At 40.5% G+C, this 22891-nt stretch overlaps 1 protein-coding gene across 1 annotated transcript in view; it reads right to left on the minus strand.

The window, feature by feature from the left end:
- Positions 1–22891, minus strand: part of TIMM50 (translocase of inner mitochondrial membrane 50) — a 1096571-nt gene that overhangs the window by 812315 nt on the left and 261365 nt on the right. The window contains exon 3 of the mRNA XM_044062888.1: positions 15546–15577. Within this exon, the coding sequence (XP_043918823.1) occupies positions 15546–15577 (32 nt within the window). The remainder of the gene's footprint in view (positions 1–15545; positions 15578–22891) is intronic.

Genomic DNA, 22891 nt, shown 5'->3' on the forward strand with positions numbered 1-22891 from the left:
CTTTATCATCTCTTCAGCCTTAGACCCAAACAAAACATTATGCTGAACAGGAGCATCCAGTAACTTAGCTTTCACTTGATCAGGTAAGTTTTGTTCCTTTAACCAAGCATGCCTTCTAATGACTGGGCCAGTGGCAGCCGCCCTGCATGAAGCCTCCAAGGCATCAAAACCACAGTGTAAACCATGCTTCCCCAACTTGCTCAGTAGCATGCATCAAATCGTGTAATTCCTTATTATCTGCACATGCAGAAATGGTACCTAGATTTTGTTTCATAACAGACAGCAGGAATTGCTGATATTTTAGCATATGAAATTGACAATTTAAAGCCCTAGTAGATAAAGTAGCAGAAGTGTACACTTTTTTGCCCCATCTCTCCAAAGCTCTAGAATCCTTATCTGTCGGAATAGGGTTTTTAGCAGAGGCGGCCTTAACACCCTTAGGACCCTGAGAAATGGTTTCTGGATCAGCAGTAGGATTTTTGTAAAGGAACTGGTGGGAGTCTGGGACCCTGTAATATCTGTCAGGCTTAGCAGGGGCTGGAGGAAAGGAGTCAGGAGTTAAATTAGCCTCCGAAAAGACATCATCCACAATATCCAAAATAGGAGGAATAGCCAGGGGTCTATGTTGGGGAAGAAGAAGGAAATCCCTAAGCCTTCTCTTAGATTCAGAGTACTCCTGTCCTTCCCAGTGAAAATGTTCCCTCATGTCATGTAAAGTTTCCCCAAAAGAAAAATCCTCAGGGGGAGAAGCTGATGGAATGGATTCCTCAGCATCAGAATCCTCATAAGGAGGGAAAGTATATTCCTGTTCAGAGGAAGACACTGAAGAAATAGATGCCTGATCAGAGGCTTCATAATCCAATTCTTGCCTTGGCCTTTTGTCTGGAGGGGGATGTGAACCCCTAATCATGGTTAGTAAGTCCTCCGCCATTTTAAGTAGCTGTTTCTGAGATTTGGGTCCCAGATCAGAAGAGGCCTGGGCTGGTGTCTTAGATTTAGAAGGAGTCTTTGCCTTTGTCTTTGGCTTTGCCTTTATCAGAAGCTGAGTAGGCCTGAAAACCCCCTCGGAAGCCGGTACCTGCACAGTGGCTCCGGACCCATCTGAGGGAGCATTGTCCGAAGGTCCTGCAGCTGGAGTACTCAAAGGCCTAGTTGGCTCCTCGTGGGAGTCCGTTTCAGCAATCGGTTCTGAAATGGCCGACGACAGGGGCTGCGAAAGTGCCTCACTGATGACGGCCGAACCTGTAGCTGGCTCTGCTTGTAAAACGTCGTCTGATTTGGACCTCTGAGGCCTGTCCTTATCCTTGCGTCGTTTGTGAACTCCGGTAGTCGGAAGCGTGTCTGACGACATTTTATAATTAAATCGCCTGCCAAAGTAGAGAAAAGCAAAATCGTACCTCCGCTTAATAGTATGTTGGTTAAATCTAGCACAAAACCGACAACTAGCTACGTCGTGGTCAAGGCCTAAACAAGGAATACAGTAAGAGTGGAAATCCTTATGAGGTATTTGCTTCCCACAAGAAATGCAATTATTAACTTTTTCTGACATCGGACTGGAGCAAGAAAAAAAGTTTCCCCAACGGGGTACTTAGCTTTGTGAAGAAGAAGTAAGTCTTCGGACTGAAGCACAAAAAAATATCAGGAGTCAGCCGACCGGCACTTGCAAACTGCTTCCACCGCATGGCAAGAAAGACTGGAGAACATGGCGTTGGCTGACAGCTTTGTACTCCTGGTGCTCTGACATCAGGGAGCATGACTGAACAGCCGACGCCGGACCCAGACTTTGGGATTCTGGCCGACCGAGGGCTGCCTGCCGGCACGAAGAACCCTACAGTGATGACTGCAACAGTGAAACACGAACATCGTACTCAGCCTACATCTTACAATGCAAGTAAATGAATAAGCAATCTATATGGCTGCCTGGACAATCACCCTTCCAGTCAGCTACTGTATTTGTGCTAGGGATAGCCAGTAAAAGGGGAACAAACTAGTTCAAGGGCAAAAAGGAAGGGGCTTGATGGTTGGAAGGACAAAGAGAAAAAGAATAAAGAACAAAAAACCTAATTTAATGAGCTAAGAGTTGGTTAAACAAAAGAACCAAGTAACTATGGCAGTGGGTATTTGCCTCCAAATGATGATCTGCTCCAGAGATGTAGCAAGGACAGGCAAGAATTGTAGCTGCTCTAGAAGCAAGTAGGGGGCATAATCACAGTTTTCTGGCTAGGTGCCAATCAGTTCTCAAGCTGTTCTACAAAGAATAGCTAATGTAAAGTGGTAAAGTATTTCAGCAGTTGCATTCACATTTGTGGCAGCTAAAATGACATTCAATGTTTCTTATAAACTACGGCAAGGAGCTCATTGTGTTTTTGATGTATAATTGTCTAAATCACACTAACAGGCAAGCTGGTTTTCAGTCGTGTGCAACTTTAACAATGGGACATACCCTACACCTGATCTGCTTCTTTTATTGTTTTGATGTTGATTGTGCAAAGGTGATGAGCAGAAGACCCAACATCAACTCAGTACCTTTCTGCCTGGATAATGAAACTTATTCCTTGGCTTTGGTGGCTTACTTCATATTTCCAAATGTGTGGTGCACGGCTGGCAGATTTTTGAAGATAATTGATATTTGAGGAATGCATCATTTATCTAGCTGAGAAACCTCCTTGATGGGTCTTTGCTCAAGTATTTCTTCTACACCAACCGCATTATGTCATTTGTTTTCTATCAAATTTCACAACACAGAATGTCCACACAAACACATGTAGCCTTACAGCTCAAAAGGTCATTCCCATGGCACAAAAGCAGCATCCTGTAAATCAGGAAATAACTATAAAAATTTGTTAATGCAATACTAAACAAGTAACAAAATTAAACTTCAGTCTTGCTACTATAAAATTGCAAAATTTGCCACTAACTCATCCTACTGTACCCATCACTGCAACACTCTCAAGGAACTAAAATGGCTGAATTCTCGCATTGCCTCGATTACCTACAATAAACTATAGCACAAAAAATAATATACAACCCTCATAGTTGCCCAGTCCTAAAAGACATCCTCCACATCTACTGTCCTACTAGAAAACTCGGTTCAAATAACAGGCAACTTGTAGCCGTACACAAACCTAACAAAAGAGCTAGCGAGTGTCTCTATTTCTATGCCATATCTAAACTCTGGAACAACCTCCCAAACAACATTACCAGCATAGTACAGCCCAAAAATGTCAAGCTCACTCTAAAGAACTACCAGTACCACTCCTGGACCTGTCCTTGCCAAACTTAGCATATTTACTCACCCCTACCCCTTCCTTCCTACCTATCCTCAAACACATCCTACCAACCTTCCTGCTTCAACTCTTAAGACACTACCCACTAACACATATATACCCTTCCTCCAATAAATTTTATTTCACTCAAACTTATGCATCTCTTCTTCTTCTGTTCTTATAAAGTATCTAATCCATTTCCCCTCAAACCCAATGCAAACATTCTGTCTATTTCATTGTGTAATATATATACAAGATAGATTCTCTGTAATCTGAATACTGAAAGTATTGTATTCTCTATACTATCTGATCGCACCATAGAAACAATGTCAGGATTTTTTTTCTTGTATTTAATATACTGTATTTTATAACTGCATTAATATATTATCTGTTAATGAATGTACTGGAGCTTTTCTCCCCGGGCCCCTGCTGAAAATGCGTCCCTGACCCATTCGGACTTTCCTGGTTACCAAATGTTAATAAATAAATAATAAATCAGTTATGGTTCTCTACACAAAGACATTAAATTCCAATATGCACCATAATGAGGAGATAACCTCTAGGAAGCAGGCCTTTCATGTCATGAACTTCAATGCCACAAAGCCAGTAAAGTCAAATGATGACTGGGCAAGCATGTCAGACATGAAGTTCACACCACAAAAAAGTCAGTGGTTCTTCAGGAGGTCAGAGATACAGTACTCCTACAAGTAACTGCTTGATTAGCTGGTGTTGTGTCACAGTCTTTGTGCTGGTATCATGACACTATCAAATAATACAAACACTGCACCAGTCATTATTCTACTTGCATCTTCTCAACGGAAAAAGGAAAATGTACACAAAAGAAAATTCAGTGTCCACATTTGTAGAGTAACAGAACATTTGCCTTACCCTTAGGTCTAAGGTTAAATCTGAATAAGGCAGATTTATACAGAAATAAATGTGCTTATAATATTTAGTCACTTACTTTTGTTTACCTGTTAGTCACTTTATTCCTACTAACTAACATTTCCGTAGTCCTTGCTAGGGGGTGCTGTTGTGACACTAGAGAATGGTGACATGAAAAGAGCCATATATACCATAGCAAAGAAGTTGCCAATCAGCAGATGGAAATAAACTTGGTGTGCATGGCTTGCTGACCAATACGTTATGGACTTTAGATGTGATTAGTGATTCTCAAGCTACACTTGATGAATGCATTTGGGCAGCTGTTCTAAACCATACTGAAAAAGCTGCAACTGGTTCATAGGTTAGTACTAGGCTAATTGCCCCTTGTGGGCCATTTTAAGCCTAGCCAATTACTCCATGTGAGAATCAAACCCTGCACCTTGTGTTTGCCAGGTAAACACCTTAACCATTATGCCATCCTCTCACCCATACAGCAAAGTCACATAACAAAGTTGTAATTTCCAATGCAGATCTGGTGAAGGAAATTGCTGCAAGAAAAGTGGTTTATGAGAGCAGTAATGTGGGTGACAAGGGAAGTGTCAGAACAAAGACATTGTATGAGGTACAAATCAGTAACTGGAAACAAACTTTTGCTCAAGTATTACTAACAAAGATGAGGTGTGATATAATGCAGCAACACAATTTTCTACCTTACATTTAACGACTTTAAAGTTCTGAAGTCTCCACGGACATCTAGGATTGTGAGACATAGTCAGAAAACCATTCAGCATTTCGGCATCACAGTGTATGGCTTCAGCTCACTTTACTACAGAAACAATGCATGAAACTATGTGGAAACAAAGTACTTTCTTTTAACAAGTGAATGTTTTGAGAAGCGCAAAAACCAAGGCACCTTGAACTCTTCTTTGTCTAGATAGCCTAGTTAGCCTAGTAAATACCTATTGAACTTAACAACCACAAGGGCCTTTTTAAGCCTAGCCATGCATCCCAAATGTCTGACAAGTTCTGGTACCCTTGATAAGTGTAAGCAGGGGCTTGGGAGGTGAAACATTTACAAGCAGGGTCCTGGGAGATGAACCATCTAGAGACTGCCTGTGCTCATTAGAGACTCGGGTGCCAAAACAGGGATGATTTTCCTGTTCCGTATTCAATTGTCCAAGTTACACTTGAATTGGGTTAGGGAGGACTTCTGCTTCGCATGAATGGGGATCCTGTTCCTGAGATGGTTTCGTCTCTGGAATACATATCGGTCTCTTCAGCATGTCCTATTTATATCAAATGCAAGGTTCAAGTCTTTAGAACGAGTAATTCTGGTGCTGCTTGCTTTGCAAATATGTAGGAGGTCCATCAGAGTGGGGTCTGACAATGCCTTGTATACCAGGCATAGATCTCCCCCTAACAGCTTGTAAGAAAAAGAAAACAGGGATAGCGCCTTGATGCGGTTTTCATAGGCCATGTTATTTATGCCCTGTATTCTTTTAATGAGGAACCTCTGTCGACGTGCCAATTATTTGATATGCCTGGTTAGGTGCATACCAAAGGAGGCACTGCATTCATTGACAGATCTGATGAATGCCAAATACAATGGAACAATGGCTTCCTTGGATGTAGATGCTATACCTTTGTTTATAAGTTGCAAAACATAAAATGATTTCCTTTCTACTTTAGACACATGATGGTCAAAGGCTAGATTACTGTCTGTGTGTATGATGGTCAAAGGCTAGATTACTGTCTGTGTGTGTCACCAAGTCCTTGACTACTGGGTCAACTCTTACTCTTAGAGGTGCATTGCCAAAACGACAGTAACCAGGCGTGGATGACTTCCCGAAGGCTACTATTATGCATTTCTTGGCATTTAGTTTTAGTCCCTGGCTTTGACATCAGTTGTCTGTCTGTGTCAGCCCTTCCTGGAGAACGTGCGTGTCAGTGGGCGATTCAATGACAGCTCCTAATTTGCAAACATCTGCAAATTTAGTCAGACAGAGGCCACAAACATTGGCCTTGACTTCAGAGAAGTAAATGCCAAAAAGGAGAGGTCCCAGGACTGATCCCCAAGGGACTCAGTTTGTGACTGTCCTCTTTGTAGGAGGTGGACTCCCCAAATCTAACCTCTTGTGTCCTGTCAGCCAGCTGGCTATCCACCTGGTGACATAAGGGTTTGTACCTAATCTCTCAAGTTAGACTATAACACGTGAGTGGCCATGTCAAGGTAGGTAGTGTGAACCATTTTGCCTTCATCCATTCTTTTGGTGACCTTCTCAAAGTCATCAACAGGTTACGTAGCCATGACCTACCCTTGAAGAAACCAAATTGGGTTGGGTCCAGTGTCTGGAGGTTTCTTATGTCATTACTGATCATTTCCATGATGATTCTTTCCGTGCCTTTACATATGAGACTAGTGAGACGTATGAGTCTGTAGTTGGCCCAGCGTTGTGCAGAGGGATGACTGCTGCTGATGAGGCACGAAACCTGTTTGGAGGCTACAGTTAAATAGCAATTCCAAAGGATTTGATAGGTCATGTTTCATGCTATTTAGAAGGCATCCTGGGATAATGTCTAGGCCTATTGATGGAGTGTTCTTGACCTTAGAGAGAGCATTAACAACTTGTTCCCTACTGATATTTGGGGGAGTTGCACTTGATGGTATTTCCGGAATGAAGATTGAAGGGGAGAGAGAGGGGTAAAGTTGGAGCTGAATTTGTCAGCCCATTGGTTTGCTAGATCTTCTGGCTCAGTATAGGTGACTAAATTTACAATGAGCTCTGCACACAATTGTGTATTGCCTTTGAGATTGTGGACATAGCTAAAGAATGCCTTGTTGTTGTGCTTGGCCTGGGAAGCAAAACTTACCTCAAAATTGGGTTTGGTAGACTATTTGTCCTCAGAGTTCTTTGTTAAGTTTGATGAGACTGCTTTTATCCTTCTAGGTGCAGCACCTTCTAATTTTTGCCACAATTTTCTTCCTTCTGTTATACAGCCTACTGATGTTGATGACTGCAGTGAGTCTAAAACCGCTACCAATGTACAGAACACAGAAGCAAGCACCACATCTGACATTTGAGGAGGAAAAAGCCTCTCAGCGTTGCAAAATCAAACAAGACATGCTTTCTTCTGCAACCACAGGACACTGCTAACAATGACAATGAAAGAATACAAGTAGAATCGGTTTCTGAAAAGGTGAAAAGTATGAACTGGGTGACAGACTTAGCTGTGAGTCATCTGTGGTCAACACTCAATGTGTGATCACAGACTCATAGCTCCATTTATTTGTGTTTAAAAGAGTGAGACGGTAGCAGCTCATATGATTTATTTTTATAGGAGATAGAAAGGTCAGTTACTACATTTAAGTAGCAAGGGGACAATGGTGCAGTGGATATTTTGCCCCTCTGCAAAAACAGTAAGATGAAACAACGAATTTTGATGGTTACGGTTTTACTGCAGGTTTGATACTTGTCATGAAGCCAGGTAAAGTTTTTGCAACTGAAGGCAAATCACAAAATCCCAAAGACAAAATGTATGTAAATATTATGGTAAAGTGGGACACTTTCAAGTACAGTATTAGGAGGGACTACATCAAGATTGTGGATAAACAGGGCAACAATATACAAAGTGTAGATGCTGGGGAATTTCTGGATAGACTGTTCTCATGACAATTAGGTGGAAGTTATACAGGAAATAGGAAATACTATACAGAAAGAGAAATCATTACGTTGACTTTATAGCTGTCAGACAAAAAAAGGTGAAACTAGATCTAAAACTCTGGACAGTGGTAATGACTATACCTTGGTGGATAAGAATAAATCATGAGATATTTCTTACTTGCTAGAGTGAGTGAAAGAACAAAATGGAGGCTAAAACATCAAGGGATTAATTAAATGTGAATAGCTGTGATAAAAGAGTTTTGAGATGCTAGAGAAAAAAATATATATACATATATATTTTTTTAAACAAAGCAAATGCTTGCTTTTTGCAGGATACCAGACACTACATGAAGGACAGAAAGCAAAATTTCAAAATGTCCTTTACAAAGCAAAATGTATTGGTTTATAGGGGACAGGGAATGCAAGGCATGGTGAGCCTTGTTAAACAGTTGAAAGTACTGAGGTTACTACAGACATTATTCACCCAGGTAGACGGTAAGCATTTATGCCATCCCTCTTTACCACCCTACCAAAAAACATAACAGCAGAGCTATGGGAGGAAGGAAAACCTTTGTTCACACTGGAAGTACAATAATGCGTTGTTTGGTGTTAGCATATAACAAAGAGTATTTCATCACTGGGATAACTCTGACTAGTTTCAAAAATGAGCAAAAACAACCAGATTACAATCAGATTCAAAAATCAAGGATTGAAACTTATACACTCAGCTCAAAGACAGATCTACACGGTTGTCGTTCATTCTTTTCACCAACAGGACTGAAGTGACAGCGTTCACAGACTGAACTTTCTCAGACTTGATCTCCTCCTTTTTTCTCTTTCTACATCACCATTGCTTGCCAGATGTGGAGAAGGCTGCTTGTAAGCATAATGGAAAAGAAACAAGCACAGCATGCATGCATAACAGCTAAAACTGCTTTCTCCCCACTCTAGGCTGAAAGTGGACAGGGATGAGAGGAGGATGAACTACAACCATGTAGAGCTAGCATTATAGCCTGATTCATCCACATCACCACTAGAACACTCATGGGTGAGGTCATAAGGATTCCCTGTATAACACCGTCTCCTCAGAAGAAGACCTGGACAAAAGACCACATCCTTCTTGTAATGTCTTATGAAAGTATTCATATTCAGAAAGGTTTGTGAAGTAGCCACAGACCTTGAAGATGCTGTTACTTTGATAAGGTTTTTTTTATAATAAAAGAGAAGAAGAAAAAATACACTCTGAGCGGTTTATTTTTTTTATAATGTTAATTTGTCATGCTCTACTTCAAGAAATTTTGCAGCCACATGACTGAAAAGTGTCAGACAGTAGCCCACACACCTTATCAAATTGTTAAACAAACCTTCCTGTCCATTTTATTAGCAGCATGCCACATGAATAACTGTTTTAATCCTTTTTGAAATAATTTTCTGGCAAGATAAAATGAAGCCGTCAGTGTACAGCCATCCAATGAGATGAGCATTTTACTATGGTGGAGTAACTTAGAAAAAATATGGACAGGTTTCCAGAATGATTGAGATTAGCTTCCACAGCTACCTTGCACATGAAGGTCGGGTCTATTCGCATAACTATCCCGTCTTTGTGGAAGACTACATAACGAGGATTAAGCATAAACCCTACAGTTCAGAAATTCTCCTTGCTGATCTGTTTACCACTAAGAAGAAAGTTTTTTTAGGAAAGGAATTTTAGAACACTCGCCTGCAGAGGCAGGCTTAAGGGGGGGGGGGGGGGGGAGTGTCCCAAGGAGTAAAACATTCTTTCAGAGGAGGCTTGATAAAAAGGCATCCTTAGAAAGGTCTTACATACTTTAAATGAAGTAACAAAGAATTCTGAGAGCTCTGGTGTAACTTAAATAACTGAGACCTTTATGGATGCATATCTGAGACTCTTATCAAAGATTGTGACAAACAATATAGCACTGCAGGGAATAGAACAGAAAAGGGATCCAACCCTTTAGAGGCCGAACTGAAAACAAACCCACTTCTGTACATATTTCTAGTACTGGGCATTGGGTCAGAGCCAAGTAACTTATGGCCCTGCAGAGTAAGCAGGATTCTTGACTATCACTGGAGCTGATGAAACATGAACGTCCAAGTGAGGCTTGGAAAGGGTCAGCTAGCAGGTTTCTGAAGGGCCTTAGTCTGAAAGGCTTCTCAAGAAGATGAGTCCAGAGAAGGGGGACCAAACTAGTCAGAGAAAACAGGTCTAGAAAGATAACTCTGACCATGTGACACGCTGCCTTCTGTATGAACTTGAAAACAGGAGCAAAAAAGGTGGAAAGGTACAAGAAAGACCTGAAGGCCAATTTTGGACTAGGATGTCCCAAGGCCATTGTCCCTGAAGATAGATCAGAAAAGGAAATTCACTGCATTTGGTTTTGGATGGGGAAGCAAACAAATGTCTCAATGAGGCACAAGTGATATACCACAACTCTGCCACACTGTTGCAATGTACAGCAAATCACCCCTTGAGAAATGGAACCTTAAACTCTGCAATGAAAGCAGAATCACCCCCATTTCCAGTATGTGGATATGCGGACTGGCATCCATTTATGTCCCCCTCCACCCTACAGCCGAGACATCCATGCTGATAGTCACTGGAGGGGGGGGGGCAGGATATGTAAGGGCTGGATAGGGGGAAGGTTAGAGTCAAGAAACAGCCACAGTAGATGTTTCCCCTCATGCCTTTGAGATTCTGATATGATCTAACTTGGGGTCTCAGAAATGGCTCCACCGAGTCTGTATACTGCACTGGAAAACCCTCATGTGGTACCTCATAAATGGTATAAAAATAAGAGAATGTTTCATGAGCCCCAGTAAGGTATGCAGCTCCTCTCACTAGTGTGGAATGAAAGATATGGAACTGTATCAAAATAACAGGAATAACAACATCTAGGGGGAAAATTGGGGTTGTAAAGAAGAGTACCCAGCAAACCCCTTACAAAAAAGTTATCTGCATGAGCCAAATTTGAGTCTTGGCAAGACTAACCATGATCCCCAAGGACTAAACTGCAGCAGAGAATGTCAAGCAGAATGTAACTGCTCTAAAGCAGAAGCAGCCAGAAGACAGTCATCCAATACAGAAAGACATTGACGCCTTATAGCCTCGGGCTTGCCGCAGCTGTAGTTGGAGGACAATCCAAAGGAAAGAGCCATGAACGGACTGTGGCTGGCTCCTATATGGAAGTGCAGGAACCTCCTTGACTCTTTGGCAATCTTTATGTGTGGGTATGCACCTTGTGGTTCAAAGAGCACATCTGATCTCATCCTGACATGCAAGGAGGACCAGACTGCACGATGACCATCTGAAATATTTTTTTCTGGGATAAAACAACTGTGGCCACCTACGTCTAAAATAGACTCCAAGTCATTTGTCTTTCTGGCATTAAAAAAATCAGGGATAAATTCTGGATTTAATCCCTGATATGCTGGCACCTCTTGGAAGGCTGTTTTCTGAGGGAAGGTTAAGACCTTGCTTAGCAATGTCCTCTTCTGACGAGTTGAGACATCATGAAGAGGAAGGAGTACAGCTGGACTACGAAAGAAAAGAAAGCTGATTACATATTCCATAACTACTATGTCCAATATGCATATGTCATGTGTGACTTCCTTCCACATCAACAGGTGGGGGGACGTAAGGATCCTGCCTCAAGAATGCAGCAGTCAGCCAAAGCCTTAGGGAGATGGCTGCTTTCCCCCAACAGGAGACTGCAGTTTTGGTGAGAATTTCTCTCATTAGGTTAGATGACTATGAAAGTGTCACTATGTATGCAATGACACTTTCTGGGTACGGATTTTGCTGTTGTTGGTCATACTTTTCCATCCTACAAAAAGGGCCTATGAAATATCATAAATCAACGCCAATGGTTAATTCCTGTCAATGACATACAAAGGTTCACAGAACAGTGAAACAGATATCAGATTTGATAATCAGAAAAAAAAAAGAAAATACAACACACAATTCCACAGTGCCATCTTTCTCAATATCACCTCTGGGTAGACCAGTTCATATCCAGAACACAGACACACACACAAGTGTTTTAGAGATATGTGGATGACACGTTGTTTACCACAAATACTGCCCGTGCAAACAGTACAGCAAGAGATAATGAAAAAGTAAAGTGCAGAGAGATCTTCTTTCTCCAGTACAATACATATATTTAAGATACTCCAGTACAATAAAGTGAATATTCATGAATAATAAAATTAAACATTCAAGACTTGTAAGGGAAAACACACAGTACACATACAACATGTTTAGCAAAGAAAACAGTGCATTGCATACATTTTAATTCAAAAATAAGTCTTAACTATAATGTCCTAGTTTCTGCAATGCAAGCAAGATTTAGGTCTTAATCATCATCAGCAGCAGACGACAAAGAACAAATGATGTTAAACCAAAAATTAAATGCAATTCTAAAAATAAAGCAACTTTACCCCTACACCCTTATTCCAGCAACATGAACTCGGTATGGAGTCTCTCAGGGCATACGTATGCGTGTGCCCTCCTGTGCCTACAGCTTGACATGCTTCCCACTGTACACTGCCCTGACGGCACAAGCAGATTTGGTTCCTGGAAGTTGACTTCTGAGGCATGAATCTGCTCAGACAATTTATCCAAAAAGTAATGTCACCTGACATCAACTGCATATTCCTAACTATCCTGGCAAACCCCTCTAGCACCAAAGACTGTAATCAAACTTGGGTCACCAGCCACATGGATGGATGCTCTGTCTCTGTACCAATGAGTTGGCAGAACTAAAGAAATTTAGTTTAAAATACATTATTAAGCTTCTTAACATGCTTCTTTCTGCAAGAAAATTCATAATTTTTGACCTGTCGCTAGCATAGTGCACAGAAAAGCAGGCCACTCCATCAAATATGAAAGAAAACGGCAACAAATGTAATAAATTCATTTTTAATTCCCTCTGATACAAGAACTTAAGCGACTACGGCAGAAACTGCACCAACCAGGAACAAGCGACAATGAACATTTATAGTCACTAGATGTCCTAAACGAATAACACCATGAACCTCAGTCTGAATGCAAATGCCTGCAGTGCTCTTCAATTATAACATACTTAGTACTTAAGAGGGCTGGGATGGAATGTGTATATAGGGATATTTGTTTTCATGTTTTTAACACCGGTGTGGAACTTGCACATTCCATTCCATAGGCCCCCATCATAACAAAACCCACTTTTATTTTTGTTTCTCTTCCATTACCAATCTCTATATCAATCACCCCGACTCTATCACCTTTCTTATCCCTGCTCCCTTCTTCTCTCTCATCTACAACTACTGCCTCTCCAACTAACCTAGCTCTTTAATTTTTTATTACTAATACCCCTCATTACCCACCTCATCTTCTTACCTATCTACTGTTATCTTAACCTCTCCACTATCAAAACTTTTTCTACTTGGGTTTTTCTTGAGTATATTTCCATTTGGGTTTTTCTTGATTATATCTGTTTATACCCTTTCATTTTCTGGTTCTGCTCTAGTGACATCCAACCTCATTTACGTCAATATATACTGAACTTATGAGCATTATCTTACTGAACCTATGATTGGGTGGTACAGTGGTGCAGCAGTTAAAGTTGTCGCCTCACAACAAGAAGTTCTCTGGTTCGATTCTCAGCTGGGGTGCTTTCTATGCAGAGTCTGCATGTCCTCCTTGCATTTGAGTGGGTTTCCTCAGTGTACTCCAGTTTCCTCTCACATTCCAAAGACATGTCTTTTGAAGCGTTTCTCCCCGGGCTTCCAATGAAAATAGGCTCTGTCGTAGTCGGACTTTCCTGGTCAACAAATGTTAAATAAAATAAATAAAATTCTCTTACTGAACCTATGTGAATTCTCTTACCGAACCTATGTGAATTATCTTACTAAACTTATGTGAATTACCTTGTATCTACAGCCATTATACATTAACGAATCTTTGACTTGTACACAATAACAGAACTTCTAAAGTATTTACTATTTACCTCTCAATATTACCTGCAAAGTAATGATTCAAATGTTTAATTTTTTACTATTCATTGTGAAAACATATTTTATGTTGGAGCATTTCTCCCCGGGCCACCTCCCAGTCAGACAGGAAAACAAAAGACAATAAATAAATACAACAAAGCATAGTGCAACTGTAGAGCATTGGCAGTTTGCAAAGAGTTTAAAGAATAACTATGTAATGAAGCGACTCAGACTAACATCAGTAATGCCTAATTAGAGACCATGGATCTCTCACATAAAAGAGTAGACTGCTTTCTTCAGGTTGGAGGAGAGCAGTGACCTCAGGTACAGTAGTTTAAAGTTATCTTTAAGACTTTTCACAAGTAAAGTAAGAAGTGAATAAGAAAACTGACCAGCAAAGGGGTGCAGTACTATAGGCATTATACCAGAATACGGTGGTGAAGTGAGAACCGACTCTTGATGCAGACTGTAATTTACTGGTCAGTCTATTTCCCAGACCTCACCTATGGTTATGAGCTTTGGCTAGTGGCCAAAAGGATGAAATCATGGATACAAGCAGCAGAAACAATGTTCCTTTTAAGGGTAATTGGACTCACTGTATGTGATAACATGAGGAACTCAAAATTCAGAAGGATCTCTGACCACAGCTACTGCTCCTCCAGGTGAAGGGGATAAAGCGGTTTGGGCACACAGTGAGGATGCCCACTGGGGTCTCCCATGGAAATACTACCAGAGTTCTCTAGGAGAAAGCCACATGGCAGGTCCATGACAAGTTGAATAGACTGCACTCAGGTTGCCTAGAAATAACAGAGGAACAAGATGAACTGAAGAGCTGCTGGGGATAGTCAATTCTCTTTTATCCTACTTGCTGTACTTCTGTGACTCACCAGGGCAAGTGGTTTTGAAAACAGACGGGTGCTGAAGCTCAGTGCTTTTTTTTTTTTAAAAGAAGCTTCTACCAAGGTACAAATAATTAATCCACAAGGCTATTTCAAAAAGTTCCTAACCGTCGTCGGTGTTTTTAAAGGAATTACCTTTAGAAAGGATTTATTCTGGAAATCGGATGTTCAGAAGCTTTTTAACAGTGGTCACCCACAGATCGTTAACACTTGGGACCCTTCTGAAAGTGCAAGTCCCTTACATGTGCATCCCATAACTGTGAACACTAAAGTGCAAAAAGAGGAAGTCCGAGTTTCCAATATCTCAGAGTATTTCCCTCCCTCTGAGATGCAGTGATCCCACAGTTAGTATACATAAACAGTAGGGAGTGTGGGGTGCGGGGATGGGGATAGGGCAAGATCTCAGCTCCCCAAACACAACAGTATCACGGGAACATTTCAATATTAACTGTAATTATCTGAGATTCACACTGTATACACAGTGGTGATCTTTGCAATTATGGGTTTTGCTCGTTTCGTGTAGAGCCAAATACTTAATAATATTGCTACAATAGCACATTAACCTGTATTTTCATTACTCCTGTGTCACAACAAAGTAGTTTCATTTATTGCATAGGGCAGTAAAATATAGGATTATACAAGGCAATGAACCTACTTGCATTCTGTTTACAAAAGAAATAAGCATTTTAAATTGTTTTCAAACAAATTTAATTGCAGCATGATATGTCTCAAATAATCCGTCATAAGGATGTTTTGGTGCATTCCTTTAATATCAGATAAAAATAATATAACTGTGAAGCAAATATTCCTATTGCATCAAAGAAATAAACAGAACATGTTACCTTATTTCCCTGTTCATCCACTGAGCTGTTACCTAATAATGAGAAAAAAAAAAAAAAAAGTAAAATAGGATCAGTAAAAAGAAAAATGTTAGATGGCATCATTTTCTCACACAGAAGTGAGTTTATCAACTATTTCTGGAACTTATACAGTACACTAAAATCAACCATGTACATAAACATTTTACATCTTTTCCAACAGACAGGAATCCTATGCGGATCTAGGGCGTCAGGTAGTTGGCTGGCTCAGGTGAAGGCAGGATCAAGTATAAACAAAACTATTCTACTCAAAGAAAGGACAGGGGTGCCCTCTTGCACAATCACCATATCGGGACCATAAGCAATGATGTCCTGATGAACAGGTAAGTGGACTAGCCCAAGGGTCCTTTATGTCCACAACCTGGACTCACAGTGGACCAAATATTACAGATTTGCATAACACACTGGAACAGATGTAACAGTTTTTGCAACAATGCACATCAGTAGAAATGAACAACATAAAAAAAGATGTACAATTCAAAAGACAGGCAGGAAGAAGAAATAAAAATAAGAGGATTTTACATTTCTGTACAGTTTAGCAATATATGCATTCACAAGTAGGAAAACATGAATATATGACATGGACAGCAACACAATAGAGAGTATATCCTAGGTCTCTGAAACAATGCATTTGTTTGTCCCTACAGAATTAGCCTTCAATTTTCTGTTGAGGATCATGCCCCCTCCAAGTAGGACAGCTCACTTCAGTTGGCTCGCACTCTGGAACAAGCAGGGCCCCCACCTCCAAGAATAAAGCACCTATAATTGTATTAAAAAAAAAAAAAAGATACAGATATTACCTTGGGGGGGGGGGTGGAATCAAAGGTGTGTTGTTGTCTTGCACTCAAAAGCAAATGATTCCATTAAGAACAAAGTTTAGAAAAGGGTCTCTCCTTTACTACTGTTTTGACAGTTAACGTATTGTAGTTCCCTAAGGTGCATTTTACTATAAGCCTGCAAGGAATAAGCGCACGTGCACACAAACACTGGATGACTGATTTGTATAAGAAAGTAAATAGTAAATGAGCAGCCCTTACTGTAACTGGTAAGGAATCAGCTTTGTTAAGAGGGCTGCATTGATGGATTTGGACATCTCCCAGCGAAATGAATTCACATATATTGCAGACTAGAGTCTGATGTAGGGCTATTTTATGAGAAGACTGCATGGCAATGAACAGAGCAGCATACTCCAACTTGGATAAAAGAGCATTTTAACTAAAGAGTTTCTAGCTTTAGGGCACAGAAATTTAGAAATCCTGTAAGCAAGCAGGATTTGTTGAGGAAACCATTGACTGCTTTTTCAGTAGGTTTTCTTAAAGGTGTTCACTATTATTGCCAGCTCTCTTAAGATGAAGGATAAAAAGTTTTGCCCTCTGAGGCAAAGCAAAAAACACGAATACAGTCCTCCTAGGATTAATGTTAGTTTATTCTTTGGATTATCCAAATCCATAAGGTGAAATCTGACTGTAGCTTGACTTGAAAATATATGACTCATGAATCAGAAGTGAAAAGTAGAATGTCAGCCTTCACCATAAGGTCAAGTTTCAAGAAATGGAGAGATGAATTATAGATAATGAAAATAAAATATGAGTGGACAAAAAAATTCTGTGGTATACCTGAGGTGAAGTGGCCTTTGTTCCACTGCTACAGTCTAGGAAACACCATTTTTGACACAGTGATAAAGCCGTAGTGATTCAAGACAGACTAGCAGCTCAGCACTCGATATCAAAGGCAGGGAGGTTCATAGAAGATTACCATGCTAACAGATTAGAAGCCCTTGCAAGCCTATCCATTTTTACCCAAATTTTACCCGATTTTTTATCCCCAAGAGTAAGAGGATGGCTTAGGTTTGTGCCTATGCCTTTGAGTATTTTACAGACTGTCCCTGTCCATAAAGGACATGGACACCACCACCACAGGAGTGAATTTGATTCCCCATCCATTGATCCAAACTACATCTGAAGAGGGTCAGGGAAGGGCTCTGCTTAACAGAAAGTATATGCTCCAGAGAAGGGATAACAGATCTGTCTCTCCAGCATACTTTGTTTGAGTCACTGATAAGTTTCAGACCCCTAGATCAGGTGACTCTCGTGCAATGTGTCTTACGAAATGTGCAACAGCTTCATCAGGGCTGGATTTGTGAGTGTCTTGTAGGTTAGGTACAGATGACCCTTAATCAGTATGAGACAGAGTAAAGGGATAGGATTTTTAGTCTGTCCACATAGGACTTGTTTATACCCTGTATTTTTTTTGTAAGGAACCTCTGAGGCTGTTCCAGCTGCTGCAAGTGCCTGGTCAACTACATGCCAAAAGGTGCACTGTATTTGATTATTAGTCTGATGAGGGCAGAGTACAGTGCAACTATACTTTCCTTGGATCTGAATGCCCTGCCTTTACTTACAAGCTGTGCCACATAGAAGGGTTTCCTCACCACTATGGACACACGGTGGTAAAAGTTCAGGCTACTAACTGTGTACCTAGGACTCTCATTTCAGAGACCACTCTTGGGGTGTGCTATCAATGTTATAATTTGCCGGGATATTTGACTTCCCAAAGGGTATGATTATGCACTTTTCTGCATTTAGTTTTAGGCCATGGCTCTGGTTCCAATCATTTGTCTGAGTCAAACCCTTGTGAAATACATCTACATTGTTGGGGGATTCAATGACTGACCCCAACTTGCAGTCATCAGCATACTGTCATCCAAAGGCCTTCTACATTAGCCTTTTCCCACCCAAGTCATATCTTGTTCTAATGACAGGGCCTCAGCTGTAGAACAGAGACCCATCATGATACAGAGAGCTGGTGCTGGGAAAGTTACGGAGTGGCTATCTAAACCTGTTATGGTAGACCCTGTTCGGCATGTATGGCGGAGCACATGAGGACAGAGATGCATATGCAGCCCTTGTAGTGGCGCAAGTGCTTACATCACAACCAGGAAGAGGGTTAGGGCAAAAAAAAAAGAAAAATGTTCTCACTGCCTGGATTCTGGCAAAAGAACAAAGCACCACCACCTCAGATAATGTAATGTCTGACTGAGGGAAGGTTTGTCAGATGGTCAGCAGGTAGGAGACCAAAAACAATAAAAAAACAAATCAAGTTTCAAGAAATTATCTGACAGCTACTATTGCCTAGGTTGTTACAAAATCACATATTTGCATATGGAACCCTTTCGAACTTTGCAATAAAAAGGGAGTGGTTGACTGCCTCAAATGTAGTGTCATGTCATTAAATACACCACCTGTATCCAAGTCCAGTGCACACAGCGTTTAATATCACATCCACTGCTTTAACTTTGCAGATGGCAGTAATGGTAATCAATCCCTCTCTAAAACCATGCTGTGCATTTGCTAGTTCCTGTAATCTGCAATGGATGTCAAGCTGGTTTACAAGGTTTTTTAATGTTTTGATGACTGGATACATGTCAGAACAGGCCAATAATCCTGCAGGAAATATGGACTGGAAATTTGAATGGTGATATTAGTAGAAGTGCTTTTAAATGGTTTGGATCAGGAATAGCTAACCCATTCATTATTTTCAGCCTATGATCGTACAAGCCCACTCTCACAAAAGTTGCATATAGTATTGAATTCTCTAGAAATACCCTAATGTCCATTTGTTTTCAGCTGCCAATAAGTTTGGGATGATTTCTCTGAAGTGAAATGGGAGTACAGTCCGTTAAAACCAGGAGGATATCAATTTGTGTGGAGATCATCAGGTTGCCAAAGATAATATGGTGTTTTTTTTTTTTTTTTTTTAATCCATCTTAGATAAGCTTTTTTTGTATAGAATACCTGTAGAGTTAGTTTTGCTACCTATGTTACCTATGAGATCGCTTATGATTTCCCAGTACAGTCTGGGTAAACGGGAACAATATGTTTTCTGTCCTAATGTCGGTTGATTTTGCTGTATTCATCTGTATTCAGCTCATTTTTCCTCAGTTATGAACAGTATGATATTGTCAATTTATTTTTAAGCACTTTTACTAAAATTATTTAAGATGTAGGCACACAAACATTAATAGTACAGAAAATGAACCATTTTAAAAGTTTTTCATGCATAATACATCATACATTTGCTTTCTTTCTCTATCACAAATGTCATGCACTTCAACATTGCATAAACTGCTTAATTCCTGCCTTCCTTAAACCTCACCATTCCTCCCAAACATTATTCTGCATGCATTGTTCCCATAAATACCATTTAATTCTATGTAATTTGCTCATTACTTTTTTTCTAAAGTTCTCACTTCCAGTTCTTTTATCTCTTCTTTTATCTCTTTAACAATATTCAATATTTCAATTACATTACCATTTTCTATATATTTTTTTGGCAGCATGGCAATTCAGATCCTGTGTGCCAGTTCAAAAAAAAAAAAGTCGTCCTATACTTAAAACGTTCTATCTGTACCATCAATTTTTCATTTATCCTCACATAGAGAACCAGACCATATCCCATGTCGATGCAGGTTCAAGGAAGGGTCAAACAATAACATGCAGTACCAAATTAAAGTCCCAAGGAGGGAAAGGATCTTTGTGTGGTGGCCTTAGCAACAAGATCCCCTTTAAGAAGGTTTTGCAAAGCTTGTGTCAGATTAAAGACAAATTACTATCTCCAATGTGAAAAACAATGACAGCTGCCAAATGTTCTTTGACAGTAGAGGCCTCAGCTCCACTTTCAAAAGATGAGCTAAGAATTCCAGAATAGAGTGAACAGGGTCAGTGTAAGGGTCTAAATCGCACTGTTGTGACCAGATTACAAATCTCCTCTATTTGTTCTTGCACAGCTTTTGAGTAGATTATTTATGGGATGATATCAAAATACTATGTACTGTAGAGGAGAGCACAAGTTGTCTGGCTATAAATGAAATTGGAGGAACCAAGCAGTCAGCTTGAAGTTGGATAGATTGAGATGAGCCATTCCTGTACAGTATGACAGAAGGTCTGAAGGAGGTTCCAGAATTCATGGTCTGTACCGAAGGTGAGGCCAAAGAAAGGGGATCCAGATTTGACAAGTTCAGGAGGGAGGATTACTGTTCTCTTTAACCAGATGGCTTTCTGGAGGAATTTGGGAATCAAGGGGGTTGGGGGAAATGCGTACAGCAAACCAAGAGGCCAATCATGAGTCAGAGCATCTCTCGGGGACTCCCTTATTGGGGAGATAACGGCAAAGTAGCTGCTGCATTTGTTGTTCGGGGAGATGCAGAGAGGTCTCAGCAGGGTTGGCCCCATTTGCGGAAAATTTCCTCCACTACTTTCTGGTTGAGGGACCGCTCATGAGGCATGAGAATAAACCTGACCGCAATCACACTGTACCCTCCGGGAATGTTTGTTGCTACAAGAAAGTGGTTGGATGAGACTGCCCACTGCCACACTCTGAGTGCTTCTCAACACTGGGGATACAATCTGGTTCTATATGTGAAGACGAAATGAAAAATTGACAATATCAGATAAATCATTTCCTTAGTTACAGCCATTTGCTCCCAGAATATTTCTGAAAGAGCACTCTGCAAGGATGTTTTAAAATCTTCCAATTCATTAAATTCCTAAAAAAATTTTCACAGTTGCCTCTATTTCCCATCACTTCCCCAATGTTTGCTATCTCCCCGAGGAAAAATTCCTTGGATTCTGCTTGTGATATAAACACCTCCAAGCAAAACTCTAAACCTTCTGGACTTTGTTGCATAACTGGAAGCCATGCAGGTTTCCTTCCAATGGTTCTTTGTAAATTGCTTTTCCAGTGTTTCTTACCAATGGTTTTTAACCTCCTCTTATTGTTTCTTACGGTTACCATGCAATATTTTACATGTCTAAGTAATCATCCCTCTATTTTTTTTAACAGCAGCTTCTGTTCTAGACTTGACTAAACTCTACCAGAGCATCCCTTCCACTTAGGAGTCCCCATCCCTTTAAATTTGCTTATACTCAGATATCAATCCCACTGTAGGGAAGAAAAACTCTAAATTGCAACCCAAACTATTGTTTGACCTCCTCCCTCTCTAGTTATTTACACCAAATATCTTGATTCTCTTGACAGTTTCTCCAATAAATTGTCTGCCCCCTCTTGCTTACTTTCTGTACCCCTATTTGTAGTCAGCTCTACTGTCAAAATCTCCTTTCTCCATTACCATGTGGATTTAGTTCTTAGGATACTTTCTGCAACTTAAGAATATTCTGTATTTTTGTTAACCTCCTTAAGGATCTGCATCCAGAATCCTACTGTCCTTCACCTTATTTTCTGAGTCCCCCCAACCCTGTTTTATCATCATCTCCTTCCACTTTTATTAATACCCTTCTGCTTGCATTAGGTATATGAACCTCATATGAGTAGCTGTAAAATATCCATACAAATCAGGTAACCTAAACTACCTTGTTATATGGTAAGGATCAACTTATCCCACTTAACTTTTGCATTCGTACCCTAGTAAATGACTTCCTTCAACTTTTTATTAATTACTGCTCATAACTTCTCCTCTGGTTGATAACAATATGCATGACCTGTATGAAAAAAGTACAGTTGTGTACACTTACCATAAATGTAGATGTTAGAGTGTATTCACTGCTGCAGTCATTACATTTGGGTTATCTGGTTGCAGTAGCCCTCAGTCGGCCTGACAAAGTTTTGGGCCCTGCATCGGATGCTGTCCCTTCTTCCATGACGTCAGGTCATCAGGGGTATAAAACATGCAGCCGATGCCATTACATCAGTTTCCCAGATGTCAGGTGCCCCCCTAATGGGAAGCAATTAAATCTAGAATTACAAGGATATACCTCCAACAAAAAAGCAAATACACCAAAAAGCTTTTTGAGCATAGTAAGAGAGAGTAGAGGTATAGCCAAAAGAAGAAAGGGGGCTGGAGGAAGGGTAACCAGGACTGCAACACTGAATACACTCTAACATCTATATTTATGGCAAGTGTACACAACTGTACTATGTTCTTCGTGTTTCACTGTTGCAATCATTACATTTGGGTGGATTCCCAAAGCTAAAGTTGGGAGGAGGAATTTAAATAGAATTAGGACCAGCTATAAGACCCTGCAAGACTGCAGTGGCAAAGCCAGCTCTGGATTTAGAGAAATATTGGCAAATGATAATGCTTGGTGAAAGTATGTACAGAACTCCAGGTAGCAGCTTCTAGGATGTCCCTGGTAGGAACGCCCCTGAGAAAGGCTGTGGAGGTAGATGCAGCCCTGGTTGAATAGGGTCCGATGCCCTGTGGGATGTGTTTTCCATGGTGCTTATAGCAGAAATGAATGCAGTGGCCTATCCATTTTGAAATGGTTTGCTTTGAAATAGCTTTCCCCTCTGTC

Source organism: Protopterus annectens, chromosome 1.part0, assembly GCF_019279795.1.
Source record: "Protopterus annectens isolate FY-2018-M chromosome 1.part0, PAN1.0, whole genome shotgun sequence".
NCBI classification, from domain to species: domain Eukaryota; kingdom Metazoa; phylum Chordata; order Ceratodontiformes; family Protopteridae; genus Protopterus; species Protopterus annectens.